We start from the raw sequence: 23,731 nt of genomic DNA, 5'->3' as shown, positions 1-23,731 counted from the left end.
CCAGATTTAACAGTGTTGTACTCTGAAGTCATAAAATGTGTGGATTTAACTAGTCAAAGTAGACCAACACCAGCCAGTGACTCAACTATAACCAGATATCTCTAAGCAATTTTATTTTTATCAGGTGATAATGGATTGTTTTCTCATTATAGGTACTATTTATACTCAACACCAATAAAATAAAACAGACTGTTAAAGGCTCAAGAGACACATGTTTAAAATCAATACAAATCTGTAACTGCCTCTCTGGCAAAAACATGAAAGTGTTATTTACTCATTCCCAAAGGGTTAGTTTGAAGAACCAGTCATTGTGATAGACAGATGGGACATTCAAAGTATCCAGTAGCTCACACATGTTATATTCAAGAAAGATAAGGAAACTTATGTACAAAAGAAGGTGCCAAAATTGCTCAAATTTACAATAAAGGTGCAAAATTTGTAGTTGATATTACAGTTGTACAGTTTTATTGTAAAGTTGGTGTTTGCAATAAAAAAGGATAATAAGAACTCTAAATGGCCGTTAGAAACACTGACACTTTTAAATGTAGGCTTAAAACCCACCTCTTTAGCCTGGCTTTTATGAGTGTCCTACCATAGTTTGGGTTTTTAATAATTGATTATTTTATTTCACTTTGAATTTGTTTTGATTTGATGAGTACAACGTAAAAACAGAACTAATAATGAGTATACTGATGGGGTGCAGGGGGCCTGGTGATTATTAGTTTTATTGTTGATTGTTGATATTGAAAATTACCTTAATGCTATATGCTCTATATGCAAGACATCAGATGTAATCTATATTAATTGCATGGTCCCTGATTTTAATGCTGTAGTTGGCCCAAGGTTAAAAACCATCAAGTCGTACACACAGTGACAATGGCAGTTTGTTTAAAACTATTTACAAGGTAACTACTGACAAAAAAGTGTCTGTTAAAGTAAGAACCACAATACTGTAAAAAAGGCAAAACAAACAAACAAACTGCACAAACTACTGCCATCACAACCTCCAGTATGTTCATGTATTACACAGGAGTTTTGTTCAGGCATCGCTACGGAGCCACTGACCGGCGGCGTCGTTAAGGACCCCACAGAACAACATGGCGGCCCCTGCTTCTAAGTCGGTCCTGTTCGTTTGTTTGGGTGAGATATGTCTTTTTTTTAAACATAGAAGCTCCTACAGACAGGTGTGACTGATTAAAACAAACGTAACTCATCAGCAGCTCAACAATTTATAGCGTTTATTTGTCGTTGGGTTTTCCAGAGAGCGTTAGCCGGACAGCTAACTGCTGAGCCGCTCTCTGTCAATGGATGTGACAGCGCTGCTAACTTCCACGCTAAGTTTTTATTCACTAAAACCACTTTATTTTTAATGCTACACCGCACTTATGTATAGCAGGTGTCGGGTCAGCTGTTTAACGGAAATATGACTCATAATGCGAAAACGCTGAGTAACGTTTCCTTGATTCATTTCAGAGATGAGTTCTTGTGACAGAATGGCGGAAAAGAAATCAGATAAAGGCAGGGCGAAGTCCATCGTATGGACTCACGAATGACAATAAAATAAATAAATAAAAAAAACTGTTAAAAAAATGTGTACATATAAAGAGGAATAAAAATAAATCTGTTAGAAAAATAAGGAAATAAATCAAAAAATAAATCTGTTTTAAAAATAAGGATATAAATGTGTACACATAAAGAGGAATAACTAACAGAATACATAAAATATAAATCTGTTAACAAATAAAGAAATATATCAAAAAATAAATCTATTAAAAAATAAGGAAATAAATGTGTACATATAAAGAGGAATAAATAAAAAATAAATCTTAAAAAAATAAATGAATCAATAAATAAATCTGTTGAAAAATAAGAAAATTAATGTGTACATATGAAGAGGAATTAAAAGAATAAATAAAAAAATAAGGAAATAAATCAAAAAATAAATCTATTTAAAAATAAGGACATAAATGTGTACATATAAAGAGGAATAAATAAAAGAATGAATACAAAATAAATCTTACAAAATAAAGAAATGAATCTGTTTAAAAATAAGGAAATAAATCTGTACATATAAAGAGGAATAAATTAAAAAAAATAAATCTGTTAAAAAATAAAGAAATAAACCAAAAAATAAATCTGTTTAAAAAAATAAGGAAATAAATGTGTACATATAAAGAGGAATAAATAAAGAATAAATATAAAATAAATCTGTTAAAAATAAAGAAGTAAATCGAGAAATAAATCTGTTTTTAAAAATGGGAATAAATGTGTACATATAAAGAGGAATAAATAAAAACAATAAATCTGTTAAAAAATAAAGAAATAAATAAAAAGAATCTGTTTAAAAAATAAGTAAATAAATGTGTACATGTAAAGAGGAATAAATAAAAGAATAAATAAACAGTAAACCTGTTAAATAAGGAAATAAATGTGTACATATAAAGAGGAATAAATAAAAGAATAAATAAAAAATAAATCTGTTAAAAAATAAGGAAATAAATATGTGCGGTTAAAGAGGAATAAATAAAACAAATCTGGTAAAAAAAAATAAGGAAATAAATGTTTAAATGTAAAGAAGAATAAATAAAAAATAATTTTAGAAATATAAAGGTAAATTTTGTCTTTGCTTTGGCCTCTGTTTTTTCTTTTTGTTTTTCCATTTTGCCTTTGCTTTTACTTGATGGACTGAGCTGTCAATCAAATGGCTTTGGGTGGGACTTTCTGTCCAGGCTGAGTAGTCAATACCTGATCACAGGATTCCTGGTTGGTGCTACCTCATAGCTATGGATGGCTCACTTTACCACGGCGATATAACTTCTAGTTTTAACCCTGTTTTAAAGAGTCTGGTACAGTTGTCTTTAACAACTGCTGAGCTGCTGCTGTTCACATCATGTTCAGGAATAAAACTCTCTCTGCATAGGTGGTTGACCTCACAGTTGACAAATGGGACCTCCACAAATATTTCATGGTGATGGGAAAAGCAAAATTAAGATCAGGGCTATTTGTCCTACAATATACCGACTGTTGTAGCAAGTTGTCATGTAATTAAAAAGTTAATATTCCTTCAAAAAAAGCAAAATCGCCATTTCATTTAGGTTCATTTTTATTATTGACAAACTATATGTCATTGCATAATACAGGACAGTATGATATATAGATAAAAGTTTACTTATTATTGTGCAAACCTGCAGGGTTAAACTTGAATTTCCCAACATGATTAAATTAAATAAGAATTAGGGATTCATTTTTACGTCTGTAGTGCAACTCCAAGAGAAATGCATGTTTCTACATTAGGTCTGTATATTAAACAAAGTGCAACATTTACACAGTGGATGTTTTACAAGCAGAGAGCAGCTAAAGCAGTTTGTTTTTCATTATTGTGCGTTTGTTCTCAGATTTTTTTTGTGAGAATGTAGTCAAAACCGCAGCACAGCAGTCCTCTTTAACTCATGCGTGGTGAGTTTGTCAGACATTGGTGCTGTTATAAAAACAGGATTTTAGCGGTGCAACTTGGAAGTGACTGCTGGTTAATATTTAGTCTTACTGAGCCCTGGTTCAGTCACTATTTCCTCTTCTTTCTGTTGTCTGACAGCAGAAACACATAGATGTGGAAATGAGAACAGTTTTATTGGGAATTTGTGCAGTGTGTGTGAGCACAGTGAGGGAAGGTAAACGTGTGTGAAGTTCCTTTGTGCTTGATAGTTATTGTGTGTTCTCCCTCAGGTGGTTGTGTTGTGCTGCTGTGGTATGGCATTGAAACAGTTTGAGGCGCTCCCTTTTTTTTTCAGAACCTTTGGAAACTTTTACAGCGATTCAAGTTGGAATTTGCCGGAAACTGTAGCACTGCACCGGTGACCGGTGACTGGAAGCAAAAACTGATGTCATGATGTAACAATTATGCAGTGTTCCAACCCAGCTGCCCAGGGCGAGCTAGGAAGATAACTATAACCAGGCGCTCTTGGTTTAGTAGAGCAATTTATGTCTTAGGGACATAATTAACAAAACAGGGTGATAATACTACAACTTAACATGGTTTTACTAAATCTAAGAACCAAATTAAACCCAACAAAGTCTAACAGAAAACTTACTCAGACAAAAGAAAACAACTAAACTTCTTAGCCAAACTTAAAGACACTATAGCAGCACCCATGTGACTAACAAAAGTAACTTACAAATGAGTGCAAGTGAAAAACTAAACAAACAAGTGAGTAACTATTTCTAAATTGCTACAGTAAGCACAGAAAATGACTTCTAGCTAAGCTACACAGCTGCTAACAGAAGTTACATCTACAGCTTTCTGAGTGACGTGCAGACAGGATAAAACATTATCTTGCCTTACCTATGGTGGACTTTGCTTGCTTGAAAATAGACGGAGAGATCATTTACTCTCTTTCCCACGTTAACCAATCCCTTCCTCTTCTTCTTCTGCAGCCCTCAAGTTACTATATTTTGGGATGCTTTTGATTTACTTTTGTTTGAAGCAAATCGGTATCAGTTGCACGTGTTAAAGTGTTGCATAATTAATGCACCTTCCTACATGAAACACAAAGACAAGAGGCACCAAGATGAGCTGCTCACGTTAAATCACAGCTGCCTTCACTGTGAGTTTGGTTGCAGATTTATACCTCAGGTGTGGTAGTTGCTGCAGTTGGATTGACGGAGGGAACTGGGTGGTGGTCCAGTCATGCAGGTCGGTAGGTGTGGAGAGGAACCAGGGCTGGAGTGCAGTTCTGGAGCTCCAGGCCAGTCATCCATGGCTGGAGAAGGGTGGCGTCTGGAGCCAGGCATATTCAAAAGTCTGTACAAACCATCTCCATACACAGAGGCTGTAAAGGTCTGCCATAAAAAGGAAAACACACGGCCACACGCAGTACTACTGGGAAAAAATATATTTGTTATAATAAATTAACGCAACATGTTGGGTAATTATATTTATGTCAACATACCACTGACTTCATTGATTATGTCCTCAAACCAAAAGTCAAAACCGACTTTTAGGAGTTCTGTTATGCCTATTATTTCAGTATGAGAGTTAAGGCTTTGCATGCTGTTATTATTATCTGATGTGCATAAAACAATGCAGGTACAGTTGGCGTGACTGATTGTTCAAATTAGCCCAGGACCAGAGATGCTGCAGGGTATCTGAGGGGAAAGTTCACTCATAGGCAAGACATCTATAGTTTATTTATGATTTTTACATTGAAAATTCTGTCCACGTGTGGCAATAATAACTCATCAAAGTTAGTTATGGTGCGACAAAGCCTATTATCATTGTTAGCAGGCTACCTGTTATCGTGGTTTGGTAGTTACCTTAACGATTACAGGGGTCACGTTCTAAAATGAATCTAGATGCTGTGTTTTTCTGCTGTGAACCATAAAAGTCTCCTTAAAATATTGTAACGTTAGGATCAGAGTTTTACAGTTTCATATTCTAGCTGTGATCAGCTGTCAGGAATTATTTAACTGCAGCTGATAAACTCTGTGTGACAGCTCACCTGTCAGAGGTTTAGAAGATTCCACAGTTTCATTTAGCATTCAACCATGTTTCAGTGTTGGGGAGCAACCATCACTCCTGTGTTCTAATGCTACATTGTGTTAGCTAATGGTGTTGAAAGGCTCATTGATGATTAGAAAACCCTTGTGCAATTATGTTAGCACATGGAGAAAAGTGAGGAAAACATGAAATTCCGTGGGTGACCCCAAACTTTTGAACAGCAGTGTATATGCAGGAAAAATTCTGAACAGTTGACTTCACTTTATATCACTCTATATTGAGTGTGATGGAAAAATTACTCTTCCCCCTTTCTCAGGTCGTAATGGCCTTTAGACAGGCAGACGCTGCAGATTAGATATTGTCGATTCTGACGTGACTGAGCAGACTAGCTGTCTGTAATCTAAATCTGACCTTCTCCCAACTACAATATAGACCCAAAGATCAGAGAGAATCCTCAGAAGTGATGCTGGCATGAACTGCTGCTCTGTCGGTGTCACTTCTCCTGACATCAGTGAACATTAGATGCAACTAAGTCATCTGATTCTCCACTGTGTCCCTCTGTGTGTCTGCCTCGACATCGCTGAACTTTCACAACATTGAGGTGTATTACAGGAAATCGAGCTTAGAAACAGTGGATTGGATTGGGACAGTTTTTGAACAAATTTTTGCTATTTTGGACAAGTTTCAAGATGTTTTAGACAATTTCTGTGTGAAAAGTGGTGACAAATGTTTTGATATTCAGTTTCCTCCTGTCATAGAGGAGGAAAGAAACCAGAAAATATTTACATTTGAGAAGCTGCAATCAGAGGATTGAGACTTTTTTCCCCCCATAAAAGGTTATTCAAACTGATTCATTAATTTGCAGAATAAGTGGTAATTTCAGATTTACTTAAATTTGCTACGTCTGTCATTTTGGACAATTTTTAAAAGTCGTTTTGAGTTTTGTTTTTTTCCATTTTGGACAAGTTTCCAGACATTTTGGACAATTTCTGAGTCATTTTTGACAACCTTTAAGACTTGGGGAAAAATGTTTAGTACGAATTAATACATCTACCCAGTAAATCCATTCACTATCTATTAAAGAGCCGCCTATAGCAGCCTGATAGGTAGAAATGGCAACGGAAAATCTGATGCTTAACAAATTTCGTATCATGTTATTGCCTGCAGTTCCCTTACTTGCTCATTTGTGTAATATATAATTCTAGAAAGCGCTCACAGGGCATGCAAAACACATACCGAATGAGAATTTGTTAACCTTGAAATGCTAACAACTGTGAACTGCCTTGAAACATTTTTTGTCTCACTTTTCCTGACAAGTGCTCTGCTGAATTTAAGACAATTTTCCATGTCAATGGCACAATACATTTTGTTTTATTGTATAATTTAACCCTTAAACTGCCTGATATTATCAGTATTTTTGTTTATTATATAGTAATTGAAGTGTTGAATTTGCTGTAAAGCTATGAGTAAAGTAATCCTTAAATGTTTTGACGGATGGCGTTAACATTTGTTTTGTTGTTTTTTAAACAGGGAATATTTGCAGATCCCCCATCGCTGAAGCTGTCTTCAGGAAGATGGCAACGGATGCTGGCGTTGCTGATAAGGTAAAGTTATTATAAGTTTACTGTTGCATTGTCACAATAATGTACAGATCACGTAATAATTTAAAAAAAGCTTTTGAACGGTAACGGTTTATATTTAATTTCAAACATCTCTAAAAATAGCAACAGTAATAGTGTCTAGTGTTGGCCACATAGAGCCACTTTGTTCAAACCAGTTTTGCATGCCTCACTATATTTGATATATATTATGTGAAATGCTATCAGGGTTGGGTGTCGTTTGCTTTTAACAACTTTGATTCTGCTCATTGATTCCACTTCTTTCAGTTCTTTGAGAGGCCCATGGTTCAGGTTACTACAACATTAAATCCTGCGTTTACATTAATGCGTACGTAATAATACCCTACTGATACCACCTGCTGCATTATAGCATAACAATCACCAGAGACATTTGTCTGCACTGAGTAATTTTACTTTTAATTCCAGAGTAAATTTACAGATTTTTTACTTTCATAACGTTTTCAATGCAGGACTTTCACAGCGTGGTATTAGTGCTTTTATTTCAGTGAAAGAACGGAGTAATTCAACAAACTCTAGTAATTACATCAACATATATAGATGCAGTTTTTCTTAGGGAGAGAGGTTGAGACAGCCTGACCGCACATCCCCTTTAAGGAAGGTATTAATGTAGACTAATGGGTTTATTGTGAAGTGAGCCTCTCCAGGTGTCTGAGACAAGGAGCAGCAGGTTGCCTCATTCATAAAAAAGTCACATTAGTCAGTGCTAATACACCTAATAATCAGAATAATCTCTGAAAGTCTGTGTGTTGGGTTCGCTGTCACAGAGGAGAGTGTTACTACGACTTCCTCCTGAGTTCCTCACATGTGAAATACTAAATATTAGCAGCAGAAACAGAATTAGAATGAGCAATTATAACAGTGCCGATGGTGGCCTGTTTTCTGGTTTGTGTTTTCATGTTTACAAGAGCCACATCCTTGTAAAGAGTTTTATAGCAGTATTTGCTTAATTAAGGCGATTGTTGTCAGTCACACAACTTGTGACGTTTATCAGCAGTTGAAGTAACTCTGCAACAGCTAAGTGGGATGGTGACTTATTAAGAGAAATGCATCAGGAGACAGACACACAGACTCTCAGATCACATGATTAATGGCACAGACAAATCAGAGCCGCAGATCTTAGGTAGTTGTGTACAGATCAGGAACTAGCGTGAGTGGAATGTGTTTCGGAAACAATACGCAGAATCAAAATGAAACTTTGAAGTTTGGAATTGCGATGCCCAACCTTACATTAATAATAACTTATCAAGAAACATTTTCAAAGAGTGTTTCCCCTGATAATTATTAAATATTATGAGTGTTAAATTAAGATTTTTGTGGTAGATTTGAAAAGCCTCAGTAGCTGTTTATTTACAGTCTGGTAGATGATATGATCTCTTCTCAGATGATACTCTGCTTGATAAAGGGTGAATACAGTACTGTGATATAAGATGAGTAAACTATTATGAAATAACTGGAGTGAAATTGCTCATCATTACGCGACCTAATAATCACTTGCCTGCTATTTCTAAATAAGATTCATTAGTAACATTTGTCATTAATTTGACCTGTGGAGGCCCTTCAGGTTCCTGTAAGTCTTCTATGAACCACCTACAACTTCTTTGCATGTGAGAGTATGAATCAGTTTTGCTAAGCTGTTGTTGCTCTGCTCTGCCTAGTGGAGGATAGACAGTGCTGCCACCTCCACCTATGAGATAGGAAGCTCTCCAGACCATCGCGGTCAAGCCTGCATGAAGAAGCATGACGTGCCCATGAGTCATGTGGCCCGGCAGGTACGACCACCCGCCTCTACACCTGTAGCAGCAGTAGCTAGCGCCCCCTTTTTTGTTCTCTGTTGTTGCAGTGGGTCATAGACAGTGGCGCCACATCTGACTGGAATATAGGCAGCTCACCGGACGACCGCGGTCTGGCCTGCCTCAGGAATCATGGCATTGAGACGAGCCACAGGGCCCGACAGGTACCGCCAGATGTCCCGTGGGTCCTCACAGATGTGTGTCTGCGCGAGTGTGATGTTGCTGTCACATACATTATGTCATATGACTGGTTGTGTGTAACTTTCTTTAGAGCGGGTTCAGTTAAATTGATATTTTATGGGGTTTATTCAGGTTAACATGTATGATGTACAAGAACAAGCACAGGTGAACTGAAGACCAAGAATTGACCTAAAATTCAATCGCAGGTACTTGAAAGGAACACTAAATTTCAGTAGTTGTGGTCAGTTTTTTAATTATTTTTGTTTTATTAAACATAAATCATTACCATTTTCCACAAGTTAACATAGTTTCCTATGGTTTGCTTGGGTCAGAATTTCAAATGATTAAGTACCACAACACCTTTCTTATAAGATATCATGAGTAGTATTTTTCTAGTTGTTGTTGTTGTATATAAAGTTAAATGTAAACTGATCAGACATAACATTATGACCACCTGCCTAGTATTGTGCTGGTCCCCCTTATGTGGTCTGAAACATTAGGTCTGGACCAGAGGACTTCTCAGGCTGTCCTATGGGGTCTGGACCAGGACTTTGGCAGCGGATCTTTTGGGTTGATCAGAATGGGGTCTAGGAAGTTTGGAGGTCAAGTCAACATCTTGGGTGATTGTCATGTTCCCCAAGATGTTCCTGATTGTTTCCTGTTTTTGTGATGTGGTGGGGTGTATTTTCCTTCAGTGAAATTTAGGATTTCCATTAGCATGAAGGAGTGTGTTTGTCCTGGGTTTTGATGGTGTCTAAGTCACATCAACATGGACGCCAAAATCCAAGGTTTTCCAGCAGAACACCACGTAGGACCAATATGTTCAATGTTATTCACTTCACCTGTCAGTGGTCATAGTGTTGTGGCTGATCGGTGTATAAAATCAATGAATAATCTGTTTGAGGATAGAAATAAGGGAAATGCTATGATAAAGTCTTTATCCATTATCATCATGGAGAAAGCACTGTGTGGTCAAAGCCTCCACAAAACAACTGTACTGGTGTCATCGACCAACATAAACTCATAGACTTCACACGTGAACAGGGTTTCTCTTAGCCTGATGTTCTCTCACCCTTTAACATAAACACTGAGTATAATACCCTTTTCCATGAGCCACACATTCTACAAATGTGTGAAGCTGGCCTCCCTCAGGAATTTCTGGATTTGAGGTTGATGATCAGAAACACATCATGTGTTTCTCAGAGAGCATGACTCCTCTTCACACCCTCCTCCTCCATGTGGTCGCTTCCAACCGGAGGTCTGTCTCACAGACTTCTGGTTGTGTGGCTGTAAAAGTAACTGCCGAGGTGCCAATGTCAACATCATTACAGGAAAATACTTTCTGCATGGCTTTGATGGATAAAAACAGCCGCTCCATATCCTATTAGTTATGCCGAATTTCAAAACGAGAAGCAGTCGCAGCTTAATATAACTACAGAAACATGATGAATTGCAGCACTCCACCAAGGCTGCTCAGTCGTTGTATCATTTCTGATGGCTGAAATCTTGAAAAAAATTGTGGCTGAAATCACGGCACAGTAGATTGTGGCCATTTAATATAGATGTACCCACAAACAAAATGCGCTGCACTGCTTATGATCCATTTTAGTATTTCTCTAAAATAAGATATATTCACATGTCTGTGACCATAACTCAAAGTTTTCCCATCTTGAAGCCTGAATTTAAACTCAAACAGGGGACATAGCAGTTGAGATGTGTCTCTGGATCTGAATTAAATGAATGATCACAACTGCAGCTACACTACCACTCACAAGTTTGAGGTCACTTAGAAATGTCCTTATTTTTGAAAGAAAAACACCTTTTTTTCAATGAAGATAACATTAAATGAATCAGAAATCCAGTCTAGACATTGTTAATGTGGTAAATGACTATTGTAGCTGGAAACAGCTGATTTTTAATGGAATATCTCCATAGAGGTACAGAGGAACATTTCCAGCAACCATCACTACTGTGTTCTAATGCTACATTGTGTTAGCTGATGGTGTTGAAAGACTCATTGATGATTAGAAAACCCTTGTGCAGTTATGTTAGCACATGAATAAAAGTGGGAGTTTTCATGGGAAACATGTAATTGTCTGAATGACCCCAAACTTTTGAACAGTAGTGTATGCAGCACTGATTTTCTCTGAGGTGAGAGTTCCGTCCATTGCAGCAACAAACACCACTTATTATTGCACAAGTAAATCATGTCGGTTTTCCAAAATACAGATGGACATAAAATACATTTTCTGCTAGCATCACATGCTAACCCCAGATCCATTGGGGGATGATTCATGACAACTCATACATTCCTTGTGAATCTCTGTCAGCAACACGTATCACACAGTGTTGACATTCGCACTCTAGTTTCATGTTATATAACAGTGCTGATGAGATGGAGTCCATCTGACAGACAAGCAAACGCCAGTAAAATGACATCTACATATTAACTGAGCTGTTAGCCTCAGCTAAACAGCCAAACAAACACAGAATACAATTATTTTTTAAATACTTCATTGTTCCCTCGTCTCTAGTTTTATTGCCACACACAGTTTGTTTTGAGATTTATTGAGGAACAGTTCAATTTCCAGTCCTGTGCTGTACTGACCAGGTTTGGAAAAGTGTGTGTGTTTTTAGCTGGAACATTGCATCAAAAATAAACCATCTACTCAGCTTCTCTACCCTCTAAGGCTGTGAGCTAATTTGTCCCGGTCTGTCCAGACAACAACAGAGCAATTGTTTAGCTCTTAATGCCAACGTAATGCTAGGGTTCCGGTGCTCGCGAGGAAAAGAATACCAGATCTTTATGAAGTTATGTCTCAGACTGTGGGTGGAGATACTCAGATGGCTGGGCGGTGCTATTCAACCAGCTCAAATGTACTAGAATGCTTATATTTTTGTGCTTTAAATGTATTTAAACATTGCAATAACCTATTTGCAAGTGCCGACTACATACTGTCCTGTTGAGAATATTGTCGTCAGGTTTTCTGAACATTGAGACAGTAGTCTTGTTAACTTAAAACATGTCTCTGTTTGATTGTCTGTGAAAGTTACAAAGGACCTGCTCGCCAGGTCTGCCTGTAGTGTATGAAATATTGATGAATTCAGTGTAGCAGTCATCATATCACACATGTTTCAAATCCTGAAATGGGCCTGAAATTACATCAAGATGTTTCGTCCTTGTAGGGCCTTCAGGTCTTATGCTGTGCTGGCTTATGTTCAGAGCAACTTCTATTCCCCAGTGCCCTTAAAACACTCCTTTCCCTGAGAGAACTCCAGGGTTTTCACCCCGTGCTTGAGATCTGCCCTCTCCTTACTTTGTCTCACCGCAAACCTGTTCCATCAGACCCTCATCTAATCTCCTCAAAGCAGGGATGGGGAGGCTCAACCTTTGGCTTAAATCCAGCCAAATCCACACAATGAGCTTTGACAAGCTTTTGCTTTTTCCTCTTTTCCTTTATCACCGTGTTTTGTTTTTACTCCCACCCTCTCACTTTGCCGAGCTTTTTGTATGGCCAGCATCCAGGAAAACCGGCCAAGTGGGACATCGTTCGGAGACCGACGTTCTCAAATTAACAAATGTGTGTTGTGTAATAGAGCAGGCATGCTCCGAAGTGATCCATAACGTGCAACATGTAGTGTTTATCTCTTATCAGAGCTTGCCAACCAGACATGAGGGAACTGAAGTTTGGATTTCCTCGCTGTCAATATGTTATCATTGAATCAACATTTGAGGAATGACTGTCAGTCTCTGCCAAATACCTTCTGCCATTACATTCATGTCATCTGTCATGGTTTTAGTTTTGATGGTGCACAGATAAGTTTTACAAGCTGAGATCTTGGTCTTTCCCACAATTGCTATTACTAAAAGAAATGCAAAAACAAGCTAGCATGAGACAGTGTTTTGGTAACGCAATGCATTAGAGAATATATAAGCATTTACTGAATGTTTTCTAGCACATTATTTTGGAATTTTAGGTCAGTATGAGCATTTATTTATATATTTGTCAGCAACTAACACTCGTTCTATGGGCACCCTGAAATGGAGGCTGGTATATAAACAGAAAATGAACCGCAAATGTGCTTTTATGTGCATACAGCTGCATTATAGTGTTTTACAAAGATTTTTACATTTAATTGTGTTTTTCCTATTATTAAATGTGTTAGTGGGTGACACAAAGGCATTACATATATATGGATTTTTTTTTTTATTTATGTAGAGGTCTAAAAAATAGATTCAATTTTAACTCTTTAAATCCCACGGGAGCAGAAAATCCAGACGGCCTGTATGACTCTTGGGTGTTAATAATAGATTTAAATGTTTTTTAAAAAAATATATGATACGTGTGACTGACTTTGTACTCATCTACTACCGTTCAAAAGTTTAGTCACCCAGACAATTTCATGTTTTCCATGAAAACTCACACTTTTATTCATGTGCTAACATAATTGCACAACAGTTTTCTAATCATCAGTGAGCCTTTCAACACCATTAGCTAACATAATGTAGCATTAGAACACAGGAGTGATGGTTGCTGGAAATGTTCCTCTGTACCTCTATGGAGATATTCCATTAAAAATCAGCCGTTTCCAGCTAGAATAGTCATTTACCACGTTAATAATGTCTAGATTGGACTTACGATTTATTTAATGTTATCTACATTGCAAAAAAACTGCTTTTCTTTCAAAAATAAGGACATTTCTAAGTGACCCCAAACTTTTGAGCAAATTACTGTCTCTGTTTTAGTTTGTATTGTTTCCCTTTCATTGTTGCTTATGTTGACTTTTGTCTTTCCCCATGTTAAGATTACTTTTCTCTTTTATAAGTTGTATTTTATTCATTATTTCTTCCTATTTTTGCTTAACAGCTGTATTTTGTTCAGTACGGGGACTTTGGAACTGAATTTTATTGTTCACACCTGTGCTTTTCCCATGTTCCCTCATCGGAATGTATTTCACAAAACAGGCCCGTTGGTTTATTTTAATAGAATTTTCCGGTGCCATTCCTTCATGACTTCCTTTTGAGTTTTATCTAAACTCTGCCATGTGCATCTCCCCGCTTATTCCTCATTTGCAATGAAACCCTCCCAGCTCACTGTCAGCCAGATATTTCAGAAATCGCACCAAGGTCTCTGTCAGGCTTGTGAGGAGGGCATGCACGAGGCTTTTCTGATTCTCACTCCCCTCAGATTTTTCTTGGCATTCCCATGAATTGACTCTCCAAACACTTGTACTCTGTCCCGGGTGCTGCCTGATTTCTTTATTGCTTCTCGTATCATTAAACCATCACCAAGCACATTGAACACTCCTCTAGACCCTCACAGATGTGCAGCTTAAATGTCTCCTTTAACCCAGTTTTCTTGTAATTATTGCTCTAAGATTACCTGAGCCAACAGTAATTGGAAGCCCAGTTACATTTTTATACAGCATTTACCACAGGTAGTTTTCAACACCGTAAGAAAGCTAGTGAGACGCGCAGTCTGTTGCCTGTAAATTACACTACCATTCAAAAGTTTGGGATCATTTAGAAATGTCCTTATATTTGAAAGAAAAGCAGCTTTTTTCAATGTAGATAACATTAAATGAATGATAAATCCAGTCTAGGCATTGTTAATGTGGTAAATGACTATTGTAGCTGGAAACAGCTGATTTTTAATGGAATATCTCCATAGAGGTACAGAGGAACATTTCCAGCAACCATCACTCCTGTGTTCTAATGCTACATTGTGTTAGTTAATGGTGTTGAAAGGCTCATTGATGATTAGAAAACCCTTGTGCAGTTATGTTAGCACATGAATAAAAGTGTGAGTTTTCATGGAAAACATGGAATTGTCTGGGTGACCCCAAACTTTTGAACGGTCGTGTATATTATGTGACTAAGTGTGGCTGTTGCTTAAAATCAGTACCTTGTGAAATATTAAATTGGAAAAAATGTTCAAAATGACCATTGTCTTGGTGTGTAGGTGACGTTTTCATGAACGACTGATGTCAGATCTAGTTTCAGTGGCAAATAGAGCGAGCTTCCTGGGACTGCCTCCCCGTAAAAGGCTTCTTGCTGTTTGCTAGAATATTAAAAGCAGTTAACTGTCTGGCAGTCGGAAATGTTTGTTTTGCATTAGCAGTATGTCAGAACAGCTGTGATACAATAGGAACGGGAAATAAAATTAAAAAACGGTGAGATTAGATTCCATGCATGCATTATTTTTGCTTTAGTCCAGCAGAGGGATGATGGCATCCGCTGCTGTGGCGAAACTAAAAATAAATGAGATATAATGTAGAATAAATACAGGTAATGACTGTTGCTGAAAATGCAGACCATGATTTCTGGTATTTCTGTCATCTTTGTGATAATAACTTTGAATGTGTATGTGAACAACATAATGAATGCATAAGATTCATCCTGCTTTTGAAGCACCAGAGGGATTCTCTGCTGTCCATACTGTGTTTCCTCATAGAGCCAAAGGTAATATTTGTCTTGTTCTGCGTTTCTGCCCCACTCCAGGTGACCAAGGCAGATTTCACGAGCTTCGAATACATTCTCTGCATGGATGAGAACAACTTGAGGTACGTTTGTTTTGGCCCTCAGCTGCATGGTTTATTTTCCTGATCAGAGTGGGACACACAGATGCTGAAAACACCGGTGCTTTACTTGTCATTAGCTGCCTGGGATCAGAAACCACATTTGCCTTGAAAGGCATCGAGCAGAGTTGTCCTGCTAACATCTTGACAGCAGTCTGGGCTGTTCCTTCACATGGAAATGGTGGTAACATTGAGCTATAACTAACTTTTAGGTGAATGCCTCCCTTTAATGAGCAATATCCTTTCTTAAGCTCTTTCCAAAGGTCAGGGGGAGGGATATTTTTTGCTACTTTGAACGTTTAGGGATCATTTTGAGATCACATGCCTATGGCAGTTCTGATCTGTAAGCAGCTTACTGAGTTCTTTGGATGCCTCGTCTTTGCTCTTTGGGCAGGTTTTTCTCCCCCACAGTTTTTTTTTTTTTTTTTTAACCTCTACGAGTGTTAAGCTGAGCAGACTGAGAAAGTTCATTAATTGTTTGACCTCCTGTTTTGCTGTTTTAGTTTGAGACCAACTTCAGCAGCTTTTTAAAATGTTGTCATAACGAATCCTAGGTGCTAAGGTCATCAGATGGATGTTATTAATTTTGGGATGACATTTCTGCACATAGAACAAGATAGAAGATCCACCTCATATCTAAATGACAGCTGAAAAAATGCTCTATAACCTGACACATATTTATGTTAAAAGACATTCCGATTCTGATTCAGAGGTCACATGCTAAGACCTTCAAGTGTTTTTCTTGTTTCCTGCTCTGTTCTTCAGTTCTGTGTTTTCTCTGGTCTTCACAGTGACCTGAACAGGAAAGCGAACTCGGTGAAAAATTACACTGCAAAGATTGAGCTTCTTGGTTCATATGACCCTCAGAAGCAGCTGATCATCAAAGACCCATATTATGTAAGTATACAAACAGCTGCACTCAGTATTTCCTTGAATAACTCTGACAATTTCTCGGGGTTTAGCCTCAACAGTAGTTGCTATTTTTCTAACAAGTGAAATGAAAAGTCCTTTGGTTACTTATCTACCGTCTAACGCCCTAAATGAGGACCTTGTGGTACTTTTGCTGGTGAAAACAAGTGCTCGACTTGCAGTTATGACACCGTATTCTGCAATGTGGTGGTTTATGGAGCCAAGAATTTCACTTTTAGGTAATGTTAAAAGCATCATGAATGTAAAACATCAATTTACATAAATGATAAACAAGAGTTCATATTATTTTCACTGCGTTGTTTTGCTTCACCTTATACCGAGTGAGGACCAAACAAAGGATTTCCTCGCAGGTTTGTCAATTTAGTGTTGATAAATTTCACATAGCACTGATAAAAGATGTGGTGAGTTTGGTTTAATTGTTAGTTACGGTAGTATTCTTAGCATCGCTGTTATACTCACTGTAAATTAAGTGCTAAATCATATTTAAAATGACAAATTGTGTTATGAACATGATTAGATAAACCTGGATTAGTAAATATTGACTTGAACAATTCACTGCTGGTCAGAAGTTTTAGAGCACCAGAATTTTTAATTTTTTTAAATGAAAATTATGCATGTTGATGTCTCATTATATTCTGAAATGAACACATAGAACAAATAAACAAATTAAGTGAAAATAAATACATTTAGAAACCAAAATGTATTCTAAACTTTTGACTCAAAGTAGCCACCTTTGGCAGATATAACAGCTGAACACAGTTTCCACAATAGAAATCAAATATTCTTCAGAAAGTTCTTCCCAACTCTGTTGCAGAAGTTCCCATGAATGTGTGGTTCTTGTAGGTTGCTTTGCTTTCACTCTTGTGTCCAGCTTATCCCAAACCAGCTCCATGGGGTTTAAGTCTGGAGACTGTGCTGCCACTCCATGTTTTCAAGCTCACCGTCTGGTTCTTTTTTCCTGAGATAGTTCTGGCATAGCTTGGACTTATGTTTTGGGTCATTATCTTGCTGTAGGATGAACTCCTGACCTACTAGAACATACCAGAGGGTTCTGCATGGAGCTGCAGAATGCTGTGGTAGTCGTTTAGGTTCAGGGTTCCTCTCACTCTGTACAAGAACCGACCCTGGATCCAGCAAAACAGCCCCAGACCATCACACTTCCTCCATGTTTGACAGTTGATGTCACACACTGAGGAACAAAAATCCAGCATGATGAACCAAAGATTTCAGATTTTGATTCATTAGTCCATAATACCTTCCAGCAGTCTTCAGTAGTCCATTGATGGCATTTCATGGTCCAGACAAGCCTCTTTTTCTTATTCTGACGTCTTAGCAATGGCTTTCTTGCTGCAACTCCACCTGTCAAACCTGCAACTCCAAGTCTTCTCTTCACAGTTGAAACTGAGACTTGCTTACTACGACCACTATTAAGCTTCACTTGAAGCTGTTGTCCTGTGAGCTCCTATCACCAAGCTGTTGACTCTCAGAAACTTGTCTTCTGATTCTGTTGTGGCTTTGGGTCTTCCAGACCTCTTCCTGTCAGAGTTTCCCCCAGTATTCGAGTGCCTTTTGTTGGAGAAGAAAACTACTCCCTGACTTGACTTTCTTCACAATTTCTCTGTAAGAAAGACCTACATTATTAAGTGTAATGATGGTCTGTCTCTCTTCTATTGTTAATTGCCTTTTCCTCTCCATTTTTATAGCAACACACTACTTTCTGCAGTACAGTCCTGTACTAATAATGCTCTGGAGGGTTTGGTGCCACAGTGTGTTCCAACAATGCTTTATTCAGACAGAAGGGGTTGGAAGTAATCAAAAAAAGTTGGGAACACTGTAGGATTTGGTAGCACCAACTTTAAAGGCTTGATCAACCTCCATTGCCGCAGAACAGCTTTAAGTTGTTCACCCATTTTTTTCCCCCTGAAAAAGTCCTTTTTGTATAATTCTTAGATGTACATTATTTTTCAGTTTTGGGTAACCTCACCTTTTTATTTTAAACCTCTGGCAGTTCACCACTTACCTTTGTACCATTTCAAGCTATTCATTGGAATTGAACTACTTGAAATACAATAAATAACTGGAAAATTGGGGCGTTCTAAAACTTTTGACCAGTAATGTATATTTAAATGTCTTAATTCCCCACAAAATAAACCACTTGTCGTTGAGTTGTTGTCGTTGTTACCCGATGTGCAGCCGGCTACATCCCTACCGTTACACTGGCTCCCCTCCACATCTCTTGTAAACTGCTGGTTAATTGAAAACATCGCTACTGGTGTGCAAGCGCAGGAATGTTGCTACAGACGCAGATTTAAAATTCCAGTATACTGTGAAATACACTTCTCAAGACTGAGTAAGGCTTGGATGTAACAGATGTTCTTATGTATGCAAGTTTTGCACTTCACCTTCAACACTTAACAAGCTCAGTCAAACAGCCCCCTCGAATACCATCACTTTGTGATTCGGATGTTGAAATGACCTTGTTCTAAGCATATCCCATCCACAGACAAAGCATCACTCATAAAAACAAACCGAGTAGAATGGTTTTCAGGGAATTTAGAGCTAAACTTAAAACATGTTGCATGGTGAATTATGAATTCAAAACTATCATTCTTCTTGAGGGTTATGAAAAAAAGGATGAGCTGGAAAAAGTGCAGGGGGAAAAAGGGAGGGCTTGAGTTTGAGTAGTGATTGGAGATGTATCAGCGCCTTAGGGCCATGCAAAAGTTTTATAGTTTCATAATTTATTTAAATAGTAATCCATCTTGTAGAAAATACAAATTTTCATGTGTGGTTGTGATATGCTGTTAGAGCTCTGCTGGACTCATCCCGTCTTCCTGTTTTCAAAGTCTAAAAACTGCTATCCCAAATAAAACAATCATGAAGTTATTAGTGGTGCGGCTGACAGAAGAGCTTGTGGTTGACCACAGGTTTATTGAATGTAAGTCGCTGTATTAGGTTCTCTAAATTTTTACTCTAGACACGAACTTTCTTTGTGTACTGATCAGCAGGGTGATGTCTTCATGTAGTTATTTCTTACCAGGGCTCACGAATCATGTAGTTCGGTTCTACATTGTGGTGAATCGCCAGCGACCGCATGGTGTGACTGTAAAGTGAGCAAAGAGGAGCTAAACGATCACCGTCAGGATAAATGAAGAGTGGATATAATGATGAATTTGCTGCTTGCTTGAAGCGTTGGTTCTACCGCTTAGATTTTTCTTCATTATCAGAACTGACACACTAATTACACATTTTAATTCACCCATAAAGAGTTCAAATTTGAAAAATACCTTTTTTTTAAAACAGAATTTGGTCACTTATGGCTGTCAGTTAACTACAAGTTGTTGTATTTCCCATCTTAATACCACTGCCACTTTAGGAAACTCACCATGTCAGTCTTGGCAGCTATCAGATGGACTGTTATTCAACTTCTGCATATATTGAGGATGAAAGAGTGAAATCCTTGTCTTTGGTAGTGAGAATGTTTGCTTATTTAGCTAAATGTCTTTATGTCTACCTGATGGATTGGCACTAAATTTGGTCCAGACATTCATGGCCTCTATAAATAGTCTTGTCTGTTTGGGTTAACGTCCAAGCACTTGGACAACTAATCACTTTCCCTTCAACCTCAGCTGTACTTTATGTTTAGTGCTAATTAATGATGTCCTGATTTAAATGATAGCTTTTTTTAGTTTTGCTGTAGCAACCAAGGAGGCTTGTTGGCAGATGGGAAGCATTTTAGGAGTTTAGTGAGTAAAGGAGCACCATGATGAAGACTTCCATAAATCTAACTAACCCCAGTAACGTTAAATGAAGCTAGGATAATCTGGGACAATGTTTTTATATCGCAGTTGGCTTTTTCCATTTTTTCATGTGACAATAGATGTAAACAAAGAATTAGGCACAGATTTTCTTTCCTTTCAATCTCAGCCGTACTTAATGTTTGGTGCTAATCAGTGATACCTCGATTTAAGTGTTATCTTTTTAGTTTTTGGCTTCTGATCCGATCTAATGTGAGTCACTTAATATTTAATATCCGTCAAAACAATTTTAGTACATAATCAAGTATTGTAGATTAGCTGTAGTGCCCGGCTTTACCACCAGGTGGAGCCTCTTAGTGTTTGTTACTGTAGCAACCAAGGAGGCTTGTTGGCAGATTAAAAGCAATTTTGGGAGTTTAGCAAGTATAGGAGCACTATGATGAAGACTTCCATGAATCTAACTAACCACAGGACAGTTAAATGAAGCTAGGTTTTTATATCACATTTGGCTTTTTCCATTTTTTCACGTGACAATACATGTAAATAAAGCATTAGGTACAGATTTGCTGTGATTGGCCTTGATTTCAGGGAACATACCTACTGCCAATTAGTAATTAACACAAGGCATAATGGTAAATATATCTGCTAAAAGTCAGCATGCTAGCATTGTTGTGATATTAGCATTTAGCTCGAAGCATCAACGTGCCAAAATACAGCCTCACCGTGTCGATTAGTCGATCAACAGAAAATTATTTAACTACATTCCTGATAATCAGTTAGTTTTCTGGGGTACTTTTTACTACTTACTACTACTTTTTTTTGCATTTTGTTATTATTGTAACTGGCAAATTTCAAATTTTATGACATGTTATACTTATAACAATTATTAGATTCACTAAAAAAATGGTCGTTTCAGTTGCTACGATCTTGAAATGTGACATTTCACCAATCACCTCAGTTCCTTTGTGAATCAGTTTGTAGGAATAGATATGTGTTTTTAATATCATAAAATTCTTTTCGTGTCGAGAGAGGGTTTCCCATCAAAATCCATCACGGTCTCGGTAAGAACTCAGCACAACATTGGAATTTGGCGGTTTATTGCTTCCTTACTAAAAGCTGTGTCACCGGATTGTTTGTGGGTTTCAACACTCATTGGAATCAGACCGGACAATGTGGTAATCAGCATGAGAAAAACAGAGACCATCATTTTAGTATTTTCTTTGTGCTTTTCTTTGTGCTTTCAAACCACATTTCATGAATTTGTAGTGCATTCATTGAACTGTTTATTTCCATTCTTTGCCACAGACATCAAATTTAAGTAATACTTTTGAGTTTGAGTGAGCATTTTAATTTCTCCTTTACTGTTTTTTTTTTTTTTTTTAATCTTTTGTCTCTTAGGGGGGTGCCGAAGACTTCGAAAAGGTGTACGATCAGTGTGTACGTTGCTGCAAAGTTTTTCTGGAGAAGAATTCCTAACATCCGATCTTGAAACATCTTTCTAAAGTCTTGGCTGTGTCACATAAGCACTTATCAGTATAACCCTCCTGCGACTGTCACTGAAAGACCACCAGGATACTTCAGTTTAATTGCTTCAAATAATACACAAAATACACATTGTATACGTTTAGAACAGTGCTGCGTGGACAAGTTTGCAGACTGTAAATTCAGGTGAATAGTAAAATAAAATGAAGTTAAAATATGGCTGGTAGAAAGTTATTTTTCCACACAAATCACTCCTCTTTACCTTTGGGAAGATGCTAAGGCATTAATATGAATGAACACAGTAAAGGCCCTCAGGTCACAGGCTTACACTGGGGTCAATGTTAATGCTCACCTGAATGCTAATCCAGGTCATTCTAATGGACGCTTGATGGTCAGAGCGTGTTTCTTGCTCTGTTTTTGTTTCTTCGTTTTGTATCCTACTCCTCATATCTGACCTTTCATCAAAGATACTCCCATAAATAGTCAGTATCAAGTATCTGTGGTCACAAAAGTCTTCCTGCTCTGTGTCAATCACCACTTAACTCAGAAGTGGTGATACTCCTGTACTCATAACATCTCAGTGCAATTTATCTCCTCGTGATAATATGATTTCACCACGTTAGGATTTGCAAGATAGGAAAAGGGCTGTAAATCATTACACAAGGGTGGAGTTCTAGGAATGATGAACCAACTGGTGACTGGAGCACTTCTAACGGTCGAAGAATTTAGCTTGAGGGCGGCTGCTGTTATTTGCGCATCTGTGAAAGTGCGAGGGCCGTGGAGTTCGCTTATAAAAGTGAGAGAACCTTCTTTTGGACGCAGTCTGCTACAATCTGCTTTATTTATTAGTGAAATAAAGCAGGACACCTGGCAAAGCAGAACATCTGGCCAAATACGGCAACTAACACAAACATTACAAAGAATCAATTTGCAAAACAAAAAAGCTGTACCACTCCACACTGGTGCAAGCAAATGCTGACAGCAAAGTTAAGCTAAATTAATAGCTGGACATTTTGAGAAATATATTTATTAGCTTATCAGGCATTTGAATGGGGAGATTTATATAACGTTAATAATACCTGCTTAATGTTTAAAAATAAAGCAGTATTCACAAGCTAGTTAGCTAGCTTAGCTTAAAGACTGAAACTAACAGGAAACAGCTAGCTTGGTTCTGTCTGATGGCAATGAAATTTGACTAAAGCTCACTAATTACAATTATTCCGTTACAATGCCTTAGGTTAATCCACTTCATTTAAAAAAAATAATACAGATATGCTACATGGTGAAATTCATCGGATTTCCATTTGCATGAAGGAGTGTGTTTGTTCTGGAACAACGTTTATTTTGGTGTCTAACTCTCATCAACACGGATGCTAAAATCCAACGTTTTCCAGCAGAACACCACATAATATCAATGTGAGCAATGTTATTCACTTCAGCTGTCGGTGGTCATAATGTTGTGGCTGATCAGTGTAAGTTGGAGACATTAGTGTGGATATGAATTTGCTGCTTGCTTGAAGTGTTGGTTCTATCGCTTAGATTTTTCTTCATTATCAGAACTGACACACTGATTTCCCGTTTTAATTCACCCATAAAGAGTTCAGCTTTGAAAAATAACTTTGTAACAGAATTTGATCACTTAAGGCTGTCAGTTAACTAAATGTTTTTTTTCTCCTGTCTTAATACTTCTGCCAGTGTTTTTAGCCATAGTGGCCACCTGACTTTAGGAAACTCTCCATGGCAGTCCAGACTTAACAGCTATCAGATGGACTGTTATTCAACTTCTACATATATTGAGGATGAAAGAGTGAAATCCTTGTCTTTGGTAGTGAGAATGTTTGCTTATTGAGCTAAATGTCTTTACGTCTACCTGATGGA

General features: G+C 37.6%; 1 protein-coding gene across 2 annotated transcripts; it reads left to right on the top strand.

The window, feature by feature from the left end:
* The first annotated feature begins 1,055 nt into the window (after window positions 1-1,055).
* On the top strand, window positions 1,056-22,072 carry acp1 (acid phosphatase 1). Of its 2 annotated transcripts, none has more exons than XM_023296922.2 (6): window positions 1,056-1,140; window positions 7,025-7,098; window positions 8,975-9,088; window positions 15,607-15,668; window positions 16,475-16,580; window positions 21,770-22,072. In XM_023296922.2, the coding sequence occupies exons 1-6, from the start codon at window positions 1,098-1,100 to the stop codon at window positions 21,845-21,847; spliced, it is 477 nt and encodes a 158-aa protein (XP_023152690.1). In that variant the 5' UTR covers window positions 1,056-1,097; the 3' UTR covers window positions 21,848-22,072. The 2 variants fall into 2 exon arrangements, with proteins under 2 accessions (XP_023152690.1, XP_023152689.1); XM_023296921.2 differs by lacking the exon at window positions 8,975-9,088 and adding an exon at window positions 8,790-8,903.
* Window positions 22,073-23,731: the final 1,659 nt, after the last annotated feature.

The sequence above is a fragment of the Amphiprion ocellaris genome, chromosome 12 (genome assembly GCF_022539595.1).
Source record: "Amphiprion ocellaris isolate individual 3 ecotype Okinawa chromosome 12, ASM2253959v1, whole genome shotgun sequence".
NCBI lineage: Eukaryota > Metazoa > Chordata > Actinopteri > Pomacentridae > Amphiprion > Amphiprion ocellaris.
This window is presented reverse-complemented; position numbering and strand designations above follow the sequence as displayed.